The sequence below is a fragment of the Bactrocera dorsalis genome, chromosome 3 (genome assembly GCF_023373825.1).
Source record: "Bactrocera dorsalis isolate Fly_Bdor chromosome 3, ASM2337382v1, whole genome shotgun sequence".
Taxonomy (NCBI): Eukaryota; Metazoa; Arthropoda; class Insecta; order Diptera; family Tephritidae; genus Bactrocera; species Bactrocera dorsalis.
This window is the reverse complement of record NC_064305.1, coordinates 77,196,377-77,213,005: the sequence shown is the minus strand read 5'-3', so window position 1 is coordinate 77,213,005 and position 16,629 is coordinate 77,196,377. Positions and strand designations below refer to the sequence as shown.

Here is a 16,629-nt window from a genome sequence, read left to right as displayed (position 1 = left end):
TTGCGCTCAGGCAACTTGACTTAGCCGATAATAATATAAAATTTTTGGACGAAAATGTCTTTGCAAAACTTACGCATTTGAATTTGCTGAACTTGAGCCACAATGGAATCGTCGAGTTATTACCAACTCAATTTGCTAGACTGAGTAAAGTGATAATACTGGATCTCAGCTACAACTCGTTAACATATTTAAGTCCTAAACTTTTCGAGCAAACCTCTTTGTTATGGCAATTAAAACTCAGAGGCAATCAATTGCACGGCACAGCAAATATTATAAAAGTTCTCAAACCGTTGGATTTTTTACATAGGCTAGACTTAAGCAATAATAAATTGCGATCGATTTGGGGCAAGGCGAGTTACGCCAATGCCCCAGCTGCATTGTCTACAAATTTACATAACAGCAATATGCCGTTGAACTTCGATTTAGCAGAAGGTCTGAATTAAGTCAGCACACTGCAACCTAACGGGTACGACCAAAGCAAGCGTACGTTAAAATCTATAAATCTAAGTCGCAATCTTCTGATCGGGTTTAATATGGATTGGATTTTTGAAATCGGCATAACATACCCTTTCAAAATTAACTTAGAACAGAATTTGATAAAGCGCGTATATGCTTTATCAAATTTACTCAATACAACTAACGACTGTGAAGGCGAAATCAAATTGAATAACAACCATATTGAATGCGATTGTAAACTAGCATGGATTTACAATAACAACTATAGCAGGTTTTTTAGTGATCTGCAGTGTAATCAGACGTCAACCAAACTACTAACGAATTTCACACAGATTCTACGGCATGAACTGTGTGCTTGGCAGCCGGTGCAATGCCCCAGAAACTGTGTGTGTTTCACAAAGTCTAAATTGTTGCACATCAATTGCACAGGCACACAACTCGACGTTATCGAAAAGCTGCCACGTCCCGAGCAAGTATTGCTCACGACTTCGTTACTTGATATTAGCAATAATCGTTTCACTGTTCTGCCGCTAAGCACCACCTTCGGCTACGCCAACGTCTCAAAACTCTACGCCGCGAACAATCAAATCACCAATATAAGTCTCTTGGAACTTCCAACCAATTTGACGGTTTTGGATCTGCGAAATAATCGCTTAAAATCGTTATGTGCTGATTTTTTGCGTGTATTTCTCAATGAGAGCACGAAGCTACAGCTTCTGTATCTCAGTGCAAACCCTTGGGCTTGCGACTGTGACTCCCATCAGCTCCTTTATACCGTACGTTCACATCGGCAACGCATACCCGATGTCGAGCAGTTACGCTGTGATAACAAACCGAATGTTACTCCCCTAACAGCAAGCCTGAGCGAATTGTGCCAAACTGAGGACACCGTTAAACGTTATCAGTACATTATTGCAGCTATCACAACTGCAGCGTTAATCATCATTATTTTCCTTCTTATTATTGCACTCTTTTTTAAATACAAATTACAAGTTAAAATCTGGTTATATGGTCACAAGATATTGCGTTGTTGCATCCGGGAATACGAACTGGATGAGAATAAAATGTTCGATGCATTCATCTCCTACGCGCACCAAGAGGCTGACTTCGTCAACCATATATTACTACCACAACTCGAGCAGGGCGAACCACCATTTCGTGTATGTACGCACGAACGCAATTGGCTAGCTGGCGCTTATATACCTGAACAAATCATCGAATCGGTCGAACAGTCGCGACGCACGATCATTGTGCTCTCGCAGCACTTCATCGACTCTGAATGGGCGCGCATGGAGTTTCGCACAGCGCATCAGTGCTCGTTGAACGAAGGTCGTGCGCGCATAATTATGATTAAATATGGAGAAATTATCAAGAGTGAGCTATTGGATAAGGAATTGAAGGCATATTTGGATATGAACACATACTTGGATTGGCAAGATGCCAGATTTTGGGATAAACTACGCTATGCTATGCCACATAAAATGGGTAGAAAACCGAACACCGATATGCTTGAAGTTAACGGCAGATTGTACGTTATGGGGCAAGTTGAGATGAATCGTTTGCGTGGTTAGAACGCTTAAATTGGTCGGAGGTAGACCTCTTGATGGGCTAATTAGTTGAATTAGAAGGCAAGTTTTATACTTAATATGCACATATATATTTGTTGAAATATATTATCTTTAATTTTAGATGCATAAAAATATCTCTCCACTCTTCTGTCTAACACATCAGGAGGAATATCTTGACCAACGAATTGATTCATGTTTACGTACTTTTTATCTAGTGCAGTAATTTATATAACCGTGTGTAAACACAGATAGAAGCCGGGGAAGTAACTTGAGAACTTTCCAAAATTGTATATAAGAAACTGTTGTGAGACAATTCAACATGCCTTTCTCTGATGGATTTTGTAAACAAACAAAATACGAATTTGAGCACTGCAATACTTTAGTAATAGCTTATCATTCGTGCGATCAATACAGCAAGAGTTTAGATCATTACAAATAAAACACGCTCTCTTATTTTAAATAAGATAACTCACATATTTGTCGATATATGCGCCAAAAATTCAACCAGAAGATGGAAAATATTTATAATAGATATTTGAGGGCTAAGAAAAGTATTGGACCGAATGAATCAATTATTTAGCTAACACATCTTTTTTTTGATCTAAACAATTGAACGATATGTTAATTGCTTCTTGATTTTTATGTTGGAAAGTGAAAAAGTCAAGTGGAATTTAAAAATATATATAGCCTTCTTAATGTTTTATGTTTCTGGTGTACTTGGTTGCTGATGTATTGCGCTTTTAGTAGTTTTCAATAGTACCGTTATATAGAGGTCAGCGAAGTTATCTTCCGAAATCATCTGTTTTCACACTGTCGGTAGAAGTTTTTATAATATTTGTGTTGGGCGAATTTGGTTATTGTAGCTTTAGTGGTTTGGGAGATATATACATTAAATTTATTAGAGAGCGGGTCCACTTCAACAAAATCTGTTTCCCGTAAGATGATCTGCGATCCTCTGTGCAAAATTAAAGGTTTATATCTTAATTTAATGCTTTTATAAGGAGACTTTGCAGGTTTTCGGTTTTGTGGGCGCGGTAGTGGTCCGATTACGCTCATCTACGAACCCGTAATTTTGTACTAAGGAACCCTCCGACCAAGTTTCATCGATATATCTCCAATTTTATTGAAGTTATAACTTGTACGGACGGACGGATAGACACACTGTTTTAAACGTTTGTCGTCAACCTGATCATTTATATATATATATATACATAAATTTAAGGTTTGTTATATACATGCAGCTGTTGACAGCTAATTAGAAACGCTCCCTTTTTTGTAGGTGGCTGATGATGATAAAGATTTTTGATATACCGCTATTTAAAGGGTGATTTTTTAAGAGCTTGATAACTTTTTTTTAAAAAAAAAACGCATAAAATTTGCAAAATCTCATCGGTTCTTTATTTGAAACGTTAGATTGGTTCATGACATTTACTTTTGAAGATAATTTCATTTAAATGTTGACCGCGGCTGCGTCTTAGGTGGTCCATTCGGAAAGTCCAATTTTGGGCACCTTTTTCGAGCATTTCGGCCGGAATAGCCCGAATTTCTTCGGAAATGTTGTCTTCCAAAGCTGGAATAGTTGCTGGCTTATTTCTGTAGACTTTAGACTTGACGTAGCCCCACAAAAAATAGTCTAAAGGCGTTAAATCGCATGATCTTGGTGGCCAACTTACGGGTCCATTTCTTGAGATGAATTGTTGTCCGAAGTTTTCCCTCAAAATGGCCATAGAATCGCGAGCTGTGTGGCATGTAGCGCCATCTTGTTGAAACCACATGTCAACCAAGTTCAGTTCTTCCATTTTTGGCAACAAAAAGTTTGTTAGCATCGAACGATAGCGATCGCCATTCACCGTAACGTTGCGTCCAACAGCATCTTTGAAAAAATACGGTCCAATGATTCCACCAGCGTACAAACCACACCAAACAGTGCATTTTTCGGGATGCATGGGCAGTTCTTGAACGGCTTCTGGTTGCTCTTCACCCCAAATGCGGCAATTTTGCTTATTTACGTAGCCATTCAACCAGAAATGAGCCTCATCGCTGAACAAAATTTGTCGATAAAAAAGAAAAGAACCGAACACTGATTTTGGTAATAAAATTCAATGATTTGCAAGCGTTGCTCGTTAGTAAGTCTATTCATGATGAAATGTCAAAGCATACTGAGCATCTTTCTCTTTGACACCATGTCTGAAATCCCACGTGATCTGTCAAATACTAATGCATGAAAATCCTAACCTCAAAAAAATCACCCGTTATATTCCTAAAAGTCTTGCATTGTTCGTGTTACTCTATTTACTAATAAATTCACCTTTTTTTGTAGTTTTGAAGTTAAAGTTCTTTTCATTTTTTCCCAAATGGAAAATGTGTTACGACATAGTAGGTGAGTTAAGTGCGACAGCTAATTAGAAACAGTTTTTTAAAAAAGTAAAGTTTTAATTTCTATTAATAAATAATCAAAAAAAATAGACCGCATAATTAATACCATCTCGTGAAGAGATCCAAAAAAGAGTTCGACTGACATTCTACATGAAATTCAAGGCGAATACCATGTCCAAATATCCAAGAGAACAATTGCCAGGCATTTGGTCGAATCTGGACATCACGCAGAAACCTATTTCTGACTAAAATTTGTAGAAACGGCGCGTCGACTTTGCCAACACTTATTATTCTGAGACAACAAGTCAACGGAAGTATGTCGTTTGGAACGATATGTCAAAAATTAATCGCTTCGATACTGATGGTCGAAGGTATATTCGCCGTCCAATAATTCGAGAATTTCATCATCGCTATGTTCCACGCGTAGTTGAGTATGGTGGAGGAACAATCAGGGTGTGGAGATTTTTTATCTGGATTGGCATTAGTCTACTACATAAGACTAATGGAATTTTAAACAAGGAGAAATACGTCGACATCCTAAAAAATGTCATGCTGTCATGGGTTGAGGAAAATTTGCCTGTTATAAGGAAGATAACAATTCAAAGCATACGTCAAAGTTCACACAAACGTTTTTATATGAAAATTCTATCAATGTTTTGGAATATAGAATATCTCTGAGTTAAAGTAAAAGGTAAATTCTTAATCGATGTGAAGCATTATTAAAGTAAAAGAGGTAACCAACCAAATACTAACTGAAAGGAAGCAAGTTTTTGTAATATCATTATTTTTTGTTGATAAATATTTTCGTTTCTAATTAGTTGTCGTACTCAAATCGTTGATACCACATGTTTTTGCTAAAATCTTCAAAACAAAAACGAATTTTGAACAAAATTTTTACTATTAGAGTATAAGTTCAACATTGGTTTTAATAAAATAAGTGAAAATTCAATAAATACATGTGATTTATTGGAAAATAACATCATTACTTCAAAATAGGTGTCGTTTCTAATTAGATGTCAACGGCTGCATATATAGCCATATATTGATGAAATAAACTATTATACTCTGTAGCAACAGGTTGTAAGGCTAAAAATTGTCCACTAGTAGACGGATCAACTTCTACGCATTCATAACCTATTGGAGTTTGAATTTGAAGGTTTCGAGAAATAAGCAGCTTCTGTTGGAGAAAATGACCGTTCGAAATTTCATATAGATATCTCAATGACCTATCTACAAACATTAGGGCAGATCGCTAGACTATTTGTGTTCCTTTTTTTCAAAATTTTGTTCTTTTGTTTGCCTAATTATATAGTATCATCATATATATTTTCAAATATAGTATGCCATGTCAACAAACCATCCGACAGTGAAAAATTAAATAATAAATAGGGTATATACTATACCGATGTACTCAATACTCAAGCCGCAATTCTTATGCAATATTATATTAACACATTATGAATAGATATAGATATATACCATGATTATGCGTCATTGCCAAATAACTAGTTATTTAATATTCAGCCATGACATTAAGTCATTATTGTATTGAGTTCACAACCAAATGCGTACTGAGTGCCAATCATACCTAATCTCAAACGGCCTGTACTATTCAATTAATGTCAACAGCAACAAAGGCCATACCAACAACAATATCGCGTACTTGTAATGCCATTCATATCCCAAAAACGACTACTCAATCCACACAACACAGCTGCCACTAATGTAATACCGTCATCCGTTGATACGCCTACATCCCATCAGCGAAAACAAAATCCTCGCTTCCATCTAAAGGGTGATTTTTTAAGAGCTTGATAACTTTTTTAAAAAAAAAAAACGCATAAAATTTGCAAAATCTCATCGGTTCTTTATTTGAAACGTTAGATTGGTTCATGACATTTACTTTTTGAAGATAATTTCATTTAAATGTTGACCGCGGCTGCGTCTTAGGTGGTCCATTCGGAAAGTCCAATTTTGGGCAACTTTTTCGAGCATTTCGGCCGGAATAGCCCGAATTTCTTCGGAAATGTTGTCTTCCAAAGCTGGAATAGTTGCTGGCTTATTTCTGTAGACTTTAGACTTGACGTAGCCCCACAAAAAATAGTCTAAAGGCGTTAAATCGCATGATCTTGGTGGCCAACTTACGGGTCCATTTCTTGAGATGAATTGTTGTCCGAAGTTTTCCCTCAAAATGGCCATAGAATCGCGAGCTGTGTGGCATGTAGCGCCATCTTGTTGAAACCACATGTCAACCAAGTTCAGTTCTTCCATTTTTGGCAACAAAAGTTTGTTAGCATCGAACGATAGCGATCGCCATTCACCGTAACGTTGCGTCCAACAGCATCTTTGAAAAAATACGGTCCAATGATTCCACCAGCGTACAAACCACACCAAACAGTGCATTTTTCGGGATGCATGGGCAGTTCTTGAACGGCTTCTGGTTGCTCTTCACCCCAAATGCGGCAATTTTGCTTATTTACGTAGCCATTCAACCAGAAATGAGCCTCATCGCTGAACAAAATTTGTCGATAAAAAAGCGGAAAACACATTTCGAACCGAACACTGATTTTGGTAATAAAATTCAATGATTTGCAAGCGTTGCTCGTTAGTAAGTCTATTCATGATGAAATGTCAAAGCATACTGAGCATCTTTCTCTTTGACACCATGTCTGAAATCCCACGTGATCTGTCAAATACTAATGCATGAAAATCCTAACCTCAAAAAAATCACCCGTTACTTGGCTAATATATGTATATATGTACATGCATACAGTTATGTACTTATATATTAAACGTTCAAGTACACATACTATCATATTGTATATCAATGCATAAGCCTATCGACGAATTCTCACCCATTCAGCTAGCATATTAAACTAGTCAGTGCGATGACTAGGCGCTGGAGTGTGAAGGCGGGCAGTCAATGAGGCGCCAACTGAGTCGTTTCAGATTTCATTGATTTGCAAAATGTACATTAAAATTACAACGTCGTGTGTCTGTCTGTGTCCGTCTGTCTAAGCATGCTATGTAGTAGGCATATCCTATCGCCTGCACACCTATAATCTATTACGTTATACATGTATGCGATTACCTCTATGAATGTATACAGCTATGTATGCATGATTCTGTGTGCACGACTGACTGCTTCGATAATACCTTGTTAAGTTAATCTGACACGTATAATGTGCGGAAATGGCTGAATGAATAAGGCAGCGGGAGGACGTTAGTGGGTAACGGTGGCAGAAATCTGAAACCGAAGCTTTGTTAAGTGGAGATACATATGTATGTATATATGAAAAATGGGAACTAGACTGGGGCGCCGTCAGCGCCCTTCAATAGCGACACGTTGACTTTGGCAGCGGTGTTGGCATTACACCAAAATCAATTCAATTTTCAACACACAACGTGACCCGTTTTCCACCTTGACACAAATACAAACACTCCATACACACAGTTGATTGCTAAGCATTTATGTGGAGATGTGGATGCAGGCTAAATAGCTCAGTTACTGTGTCAGCCGCTTTGCACAAATACAATATTACAGCGTTGAGCACACACACACCTACGCAAATACATAGACAGCTGCATACACACGAAAATATATGTACATAAGATTCTCGTGGCTAAATTTTTTGTCTCCAATCACATTTTGCCTTTCGTTGAATATATTTTTTCCAGTTCAAATGAAATCAATGCGCTCTCTGTCAAATTAATATTTATTACCTGTGAAAAATTCTTGCTATTTACTTTAATATAAATTACAATAGGCATATTCCCACGCTCACAATGTACCAGAAAAATGTAAAAAGAAGCAATAACCAAGTCACAAAGTATGCTTTAATTTTGGCATAGATGATCACAGAGAGAAGATCGGCTTTTATGATTTAATAGTAATTTTCAAGCTCTCAGTTAGCGAATTTGACTAATTTTATGTTCAAAGCTGAAGTTCGGAGAGCATATTTTCCTGTTAATAAAATGGTATGGTGCTAAATATCGGTTCAGTAAATTGCTTAGCATATGTGTATCAACTACATCAGTTGACTTTATACTATTTATATCGGTCATTATGCAGGATAACTTAGCAAAATTGAGAGAATATGTATCTAGGATATACTATGGTTTGTTGCTGGAAATTATTAAAAACGGTTAAAGAACTATATGATTTTCATAGTTTTATTTTATTTTCTCTTTAGCAAATTTTTTTCCACTCAGATAAACTCCTGTAGTTTCTAACCAAAAATTTACATATCCGTTATTTTTGGGAAACAAAGAAGGTTTTCAAACTGGATATATACAGGGTTTGTCCGGAAAGTAATACGACTGAGTCGATTTAAAAAAATAGTTTTTGTGGGCAATGCGCAAAGGACCATAAATCCTTCGTAGAACCTTTCTCTCGAAGACTCGCAACGGCGACTCATCAGTTGTTGTCATCGTCCAAGCCTCTGCACCGTATAGCAGGACGGGAATTATAAGTGACTTGTCGAGTTTAATTTTGTTTGTCAAGAGAGGACTTTACTTCTCAATTACTTACTCAGTCCGAAGCAGCACCTGTTGGCAAGTGTTATCCTGCGTTGGATTTCCAGGCTGACATTGTTGTTGGTTTTTATGCTGGTTCCTAAGTAGTCGAAATTATCTACAACTTCAAAGATATGACTGTCAACAGTCATGGCGGAGGCAAGTTCTCATAGGTGCGCTCCAAGCACTCATAAAACTCACCCCCCCCCCCCCCCCCCCCCAACAAATATTCTTAGGCTACGCAGAGGATACTTGGTCTAAAACCAATAGTCGTGCTTCAGCTTCGTTTCTGGCCACTCCCAAGTGAATGGTGATCAGAGAACTTTCCTCACTTGCGTCAACTTCTACACATGACTTCGAATAAAATTACTCATTCCATATTTAGGAAATAATTTCAAAAAAGTATTTTTGTTTTTACTTTGTAATCCCAACCCCTCTCTTAAAACTTGGAGAGTGTGAAATTGAGTAGAGGAATACGACAGCATTTTAATTCGATATTAACATACCCATTGCCTCGCGGCTTTCTTATGTTCATTATCTAATTACAGGCAAGTTTTTTTGAAAATTAATTTAGCATACTTTTAATTCTGCTAAACTTTAGCAAATTGCACGTGCCTCTTAAGCTCGAAGTAATCATTTATCATAGAGGATACCAAAATTACTTAAACTCTATATTACAATATTTAGAAAGGTTCATTACAATCGCGATGTTATTTTTGCATATGCTCTGCTCGCAATTCGATCTTCATTATTATATTTGCATGGAAATGGCTGCCTTTTGCGTAGTTTGCTTTCGTTATCATTGCGTTTTGCCTCCACTGACATATCACTAAACTAATTTCCGCTCATAGTTAGTTCATAGTGAAAATATTTGGCATGCCTGTCAGACTTTTAACCCATTTCACAGAAACTGTCTTGTGTGCGGGTTATCGGCTGATATCGTAAATCATTTTTGCCCACCAAAAGCAAAACCACAAAGCGTAAACAAACAACGGATAACCACCTACATATGCATATACATACGCTTACATATGCAGGCCGCAGACTACTAACTCCACAATTTTGATATAGCAAAATAGGGTTTTTCCACTCGAAATAATCAAGAGAACTGGCGAATGCGTAAATTCTGTGCGAACAAGCTTGTTAGCCGCACTTAGGCGAAATAAACATGATGCGAACAATACTAATAGTTTTTTTATTCAATCTCCATCTCATTTTGTTCACTGAATTTTCTGTGTGTGCGTGTGTGTGGTTTGCACGCATTTACATATAAATGGCATAGCAGTATATTTGACTGTATAGTGCATAAGCGGTTTTTGTAATTGGCGGGAAATGTGGCGTGAGTGTATGCGAGCGTGTGCGTATCAGTTCATTGCTGGCTACCCACATTTGCCGCGTGAGTTCACACAATTTTCGCTGTCCATCCGAACATTCCGAGAAACCTTTTCGACGCAACCAACACTAAGCCCACGCAACTGTTTAGATATGTATATCTATTAATCTTCAAAGATATGTGAGAAATTATCAAGCACGCAAGTTGACTCACCTTTATGGAACTATTATTTCAATATTACAGTTGTGTTCCTAATGATAGCAGCGCTTGTTTAGGAAAGAGAAAAAATACTACATTTTCATCTTGATCTGAGTTTGATCGGTCAATTAGTACGGCAGCTATATACTATAGTTTACTGGTATCGGAGGTTACGAAAAATTAGCTGAAAAATGCACTTGTGCAAAATTTCTGATCGATATCTCAAAAACTGAGGGACTACAGACAGACTTGGCTTAAGCGACTCAGCACGCTACTTAATATACCGTGTTCAGGGTATAAGAATTCGAAATAAAACTACAAGTAGTATTAAATGGGATTGACTTTGTTTCCGTCATTTTCCATTTCATAAAGAGTTAACTTTCCATAAAGAGTATTCATTAAACTGGAAACATAAACATAAAAAACTTATTATTTGCTATCTCTCCATGCATTCTCGATAATGAATAAGTCACTGGATTGAGTAGTCCATGCTCAGTTATCAATGTATGGTACCTAACACAACACGCACGATTCCTTCGAGAGATTTGCCCTCATAAAAAGCTCACTATACTGATTCTTTTTACATGTATTTGTATACTCATGTCATAGTTTCACTTATCTTTAATTTTCTGAGAGTTAAAACTCGGGTGTCTTCTAACTAATCCAATGATTTTTCGTCCAGTTTGTTTGTCAGTCCATCTTTTATGTCACATAACTTTAGATTCTTTACAAATTTTCAAAAACTATTAATATAAGCAAAACTGTACGAGTAGTACAAGTATGTCCATATACCAAACATATGTAAAAATGCGCGTTGAACTATCTCTATGGTAAATATTCTGTAATAAAACTATGATTGCTTTCATTTTAATGTGTTGCAAGAGGTTAAGAGCTCTTGAATAAAATTATAATAAATCATAAAAGCTACACATATATTTATGTAAATATGTATGTCCGAAAATATTTGCCGATGGTTTATGCAACAGACCTACTGTACACTAAAAGAAATGAGTAACAGCAAGTAAAAAAGTTTTTGAGACTAGCCGATAGTTAAAACAAAATACTGGACGAATTTCGTTAGAATTTAGTTTTAGTTTTGTTATCAACTTGATATATGTCTTAGAACATCTTTTCATTTAGTTGCTAAAGCAGATTTTACAGAAAATCTGAACAATTCTAAAACTACCTTTAAATGAGGAGGACTGTCTTTAATAAGCCACTTTTCAAAGAATTTACATGTGAACCAAAGCACAATGATATTGAGTTCGATTCGTAAAAGAGAATACACGAATCCTCGTACATGGATAGCCAGTTCGGTCTCATGGCCATGCCGTCGTTTATGACTAATTCCAGCATAGTCCTTAACTGCAAGAAGGCACTGAGCTCACTAGAGGACAAGCTCCATCTAGACTTGATGTGGGTTTCCGGTCACAGGAACATTTTCGGTAACGAAAAAGCAGACGAGTTGGCAAATGCAGGAGCTTTCCTAAACTAATCCGAGTCAGAGTTAATAGCAAGCCAGCTAAGATCGATTAGGATAGACCTTAAAATACAATTTAGACAATTAGCAAATAACAAATGGAAGAATATAACAAAATGCAATATAACTATACAGATATGGCCAATATATGACAATAAAAGAACTAACGACTTATAGTATAGGTGCAGGAACAGTATCTACAGACTGACTGCTACTATAACGGGGCATTGGCCATTTAGAGAACATGGTTCAAAATGAGAAAAGAAAACAATTTTCCACTTTCTCTATGAATATGAATATAATATGAAGGTTCTGCTATCAGATATAACTCAGTTTTAAACAATATTTGAATCTTTTTCACTCATGTTCTAATTTAAAACATGTTTCATTATTTCGCCTGTAAATTTCGGAAAATGTTGTTACGTTATTTTAGATTTTAGGCGACGATATATTATTGGAATATCAGGTGACGTAATTGTCCTTGCTTCCACACCATATAGCAGGATATGAATGATGAGGGACTTTTAGAAACCTTTGTTCCCCTAGAGAAGGCTTTACTTTTTAATTACTTACCTAGTTCAAACTAGCACTTGTTGGTCAATGTGATTGGGCGTTGGATTTCAAGGCTGAATGATGTGGAAGCTTCAGCGGTGTTACTCCGATATGTAAAGTTCAGACGTGTCGTTGTGCAAAGTTAAGAACGTGTTTTATTTTATCCTACAGACATATTCGGTTTAAGGATTCGCTTCACCATAGGTGCAGCTGCCCCTGGCGTCGGTCTTGAAGCAAGCGGCTCGCTATATAAATGTGTATAAAACTTTATACTAATCGGCTAGCGAGATTGTGCGCTTTGTTTGAGACTCGCCAGGTCGAAACAACCTCCAATTAAAAAGAAATAACAGCCTCGGATTCAGGATTTTTACTAAAAATCCAACATCAAGCATTTTAGTGTATGGAGGAAGACTTAACCTATAATCCCATTGCAAATGACTTGAGGTGAAAAGTAAAAATTGTGTTTGCACCGACTCTAGAGTATGCACCAGATCCATATTTCAACAAAGGTGTAACCAAAGTTGTGAAGAGCGTTTTAGTAACATACGGCTCTCTAAATTCTTTAGACAAACGTTTAAGAAAACTGAGAATGTATTTTGTTTTCAATATTAAATTAAGCATAGGGTCCATAGTAACTCCCAAATCAACAAATTTAAAAACTTTCTCTAGTAAAGAGTCTTACATTTTTTGAGATGCAATCGCAAATCATTTTTATCACACCAAGCAACCAAATTGTTAAATTTTGTTTGCGGTGTCTGCTGATTTCATCAATTGGTTTAAAAATTCGACATATATTAAATTATTTGAAAATTTTATGACAGAAGAGATATCGTTAACAAATAACAAGAGAAGAATGGGGCCAAGATGACTACCTTACGGAACACCTAAAAAGACATTAATTGAATCTGAAAGAATATCCTTTGAAGAATTCTTGGTTAAAAACCTAGAAGGTCAAGTTTATGTACATAAGTTGAGAGATTTACTTTATAAAAGCTTTGCTAAAGTCAGTATTTATTTAACATCTGTATACTTATGTTCCCTAAAATCCAATGGTACATAGTTTACAAATTTATATAAATTTGTTAGAATAGGTTTCTCTTTATGACATCTAGGCTGAGAAGAAGATATTAACGGAGCCATCGAGAAGGTTATATTGTTTGTAATGATAGCTTCAAAAAGTTTAGATATAACTAATACTTTTGAAATACCTCTATGGTTTTCAATGTATGACCTAAATCCTCTTGTCGACGCAGCACAGAACGCTTAGAACAGGTGACAAATGAACCACTTCTTTTAAATTTTTTAAAATCTTAAGTTTTTGAATTTTTTTTTATTTATACAAATCTTTCGATATCCGCTGAATTATACTTTTAATTTTATTAACAATTGCTATAGGAACATACTTCTCAACTAATTCTATAATAGTGTTTGTATTATTAAAATGCGAGAAACTCAATTCAATGTCTCCATTATACAGTATTCAGGTCAATTTTGATAGTTACTATCTACTATATTGCCTATGATTTCGGCAGTTATTTCCAAAGCAAGCTGATACGAGAGGGAGGAGTCGATGGAACAGACCTATAGTTGATTTTTGATCGAAAATGTGGGTCAATGTGTGATTTATATAACAGCAATTATTTGATCATCCTTATCTTATAATGGTACGTCTGTATTTCAAAAATTTTTTGGATTGGACCAACTTCCCTTAGTCCTCGTACACTTAATATAAAGGTTTTCGAGCTTCGGGGTGACTGTGTATCGCATATATCGGCCAATATGAGAGTTATTCCAATCGAAATAGGACATCGTGTTTTACTTATAACAGCGTGTCTTTGTGCCAAAAAAAAACGTGGCCTAGCCCCCATATAACTAATATTACGATTTTCGAACATCCGATACACTTTAAAGTATTTTGTTCGCTTTGATTTTTGCAAGTTACAAGAATATAAAATGTTCGGTTGCACTCGAACTTAGCCCTTCCTTACTTGTTTTTCTTATGTTTTTATTTATAATAGTCATCAAACATTCGAACATTTTTCCCAGTACTCGTATTCAATCAAAATCATATAACATCGTGAAATGATTTTATGGAGTTTGGTTGAAATTATTTGCGTTGCTCAACGAAAGTATTGTGGTCATACATATACGAGCGAACGGATGTTCTCACGACGAGGTAATTAACTTTTTATGATATATTAATATAGATTAGCCTGTTTATTGTTAATCGGATTTGTTATTTTATTGGAGACAGCATGGTTATGATTCGACTGACAGGTGGTGAGCAAACGAAAGAGCTTAGTTGCTTAGCACTAAATTAAGTGAAACTCTGTATGAAAGCTACTTAACAACTAAACGTAAAATATTCTATACAAGTGAGTGCAGAAAGCATAAATAATTTTACTGCTAAAGCTATTAAATAAACATAAATAAATAAATGTGAAAAAAATGTTTAACAGAATTGCCAAGTAAAGCTGTGCTCTCTTCTCGTAGATGTGCGTCATAAAAAGCGCAAATCTGCATTTAAATACGCTTTTCGCGCAGCTTTTTCAGACACAGCTATATATTTCGTTTTTAATTTTACGATTTTCTATTTAAATTTATTTTTTCTTTTATGTAGCGTTTCATTTTTATACTGCACTTTTATTTTCTATTTTTTGTATATTTAAGTGATTCTTTTTTAATTCTTCCAAAATGTATTTCCTGCTCGTTTTGCCGATGATTTTTATGGCTGCACTGTAATAAAAAGCACTTGTGTCCTGTTGCGCGCAATGACCAGCTGTTGTCGCTGTACGCAGCTCCCCCACTATGCACCGAGAGTGACTGTCGCTATATATATCCCCGCTCATCCGGCAACCGGCTTTTATGGCTCTGGCTATGCGGCAGTATTCTAGTTAAATGCAACAACAAGTCTTTTCCATATCCACCGTTGCGCATATTTTTCTGCTTTCTGTCGCTTTCGGAATTCATGGCACCCACTTGCAAGCACATATTTAAGGTCCATTAAAACGTGTTTTACTTGGGTTGCATTTCCGTGCGCCATGTTGATGGCGTTGCACTAAACGCGCGCTGTGTTGCCTGCAATCATTCTTAATAGTAATGAAATTATTTAAATTTTTCAATGCAGAAAATCCTACCAAAACGTTGACTTCAGATACATATGCGCAATAAAATGTACATCAAATTTACACATAATTTAAACAATATTTTAGGCAACGATTTTTGATGAAAAGGCTGCGGTGTTTTGTATACATAATAGTGTTAAGGAACTGTACAGGGTTTGTCCGGAAAGTAATAGGACAGAGTTGATTTAAAAAAAATTAAATCTGGACTGTAGGGAGGCTGCGGAAACGTTGGGCCGGTTAGGTAGCTTTTCACAAGAAAAACGGTGTGAGCCGGGGTGTTGTCGCTATGCAACTTCCAATCGGCTGCGATATCTTGGCAGACCCGATTGACCATTCTTTTGAGTTTTTTAAGGACTTCTACGTAAAACTTGGCGTTGACGGTTTGTCCAGGAGAAACAAGTTCATAATGAACGATGCCTTGATGTCAATGAGCATCGTTTACATTTTGGTTTTGCTCATTCTTCCGGTCTTCATCAGCGACCTCTCAAAATGCCTTCCTCGCCACTTCTTTCTAAAACAACATCTGAGTAAGCCTGCTTGATCATATCAAACGTCTCTGTCTGGACCTCCTTTACTTCTGTCCAACCTTATCTAGAATTTTTTTCAGATATTTGGAAACTTGAACTCATAGTTCGAGGCCCTAGATGAAGTATTACAATTAGATATCATGTCACTCTTAATATTCGCAAAACACGTTGACCTCATACAGGACGAATATTTCAGCTCAAATTGAAATGAACTTCTATCTGCAATTACTAAGGATTATTATTTGTTTTAAACGTCAAATGGAAACTCCCTGCATTCTCTGCTATATCGCAAAGCAACTGAAAAGAGAGCGTGGTGAGTTTGGCTGCGTTCTCTGATAGGGACATACATATGGGGTATTCCATACCAAATCGACCACTTTTGAGCCCGACCCCTTTAGATTTTGCTGAAACTTATCCATCCTTTTCTACCCTTTGAAAAACATTTTTGAGAATTTTTTCAAAATTTTTTGTCCAACTTCAAAAAAGTTATGAATTTTGC

The 16,629-nt window shown here is 36.3% G+C and overlaps 2 protein-coding genes across 2 annotated transcripts in view; both read left to right on the top strand.

Annotated features, from left to right (window-relative positions):
* LOC105229162 (ATPase inhibitor, mitochondrial) overlaps nucleotides 1–16,629 on the top strand; it is a 576,424-nt gene that overhangs the window by 190,708 nt on the left and 369,087 nt on the right. The window lies entirely within an intron of this gene.
* Nucleotides 534–2,078, top strand: LOC125777653 (protein toll-like). Its single transcript, XM_049452749.1, has one exon. It carries the CDS (start codon nucleotides 534–536, stop codon nucleotides 2,025–2,027), a length of 1,494 nt encoding a protein of 497 aa, XP_049308706.1. The 3' UTR covers nucleotides 2,028–2,078.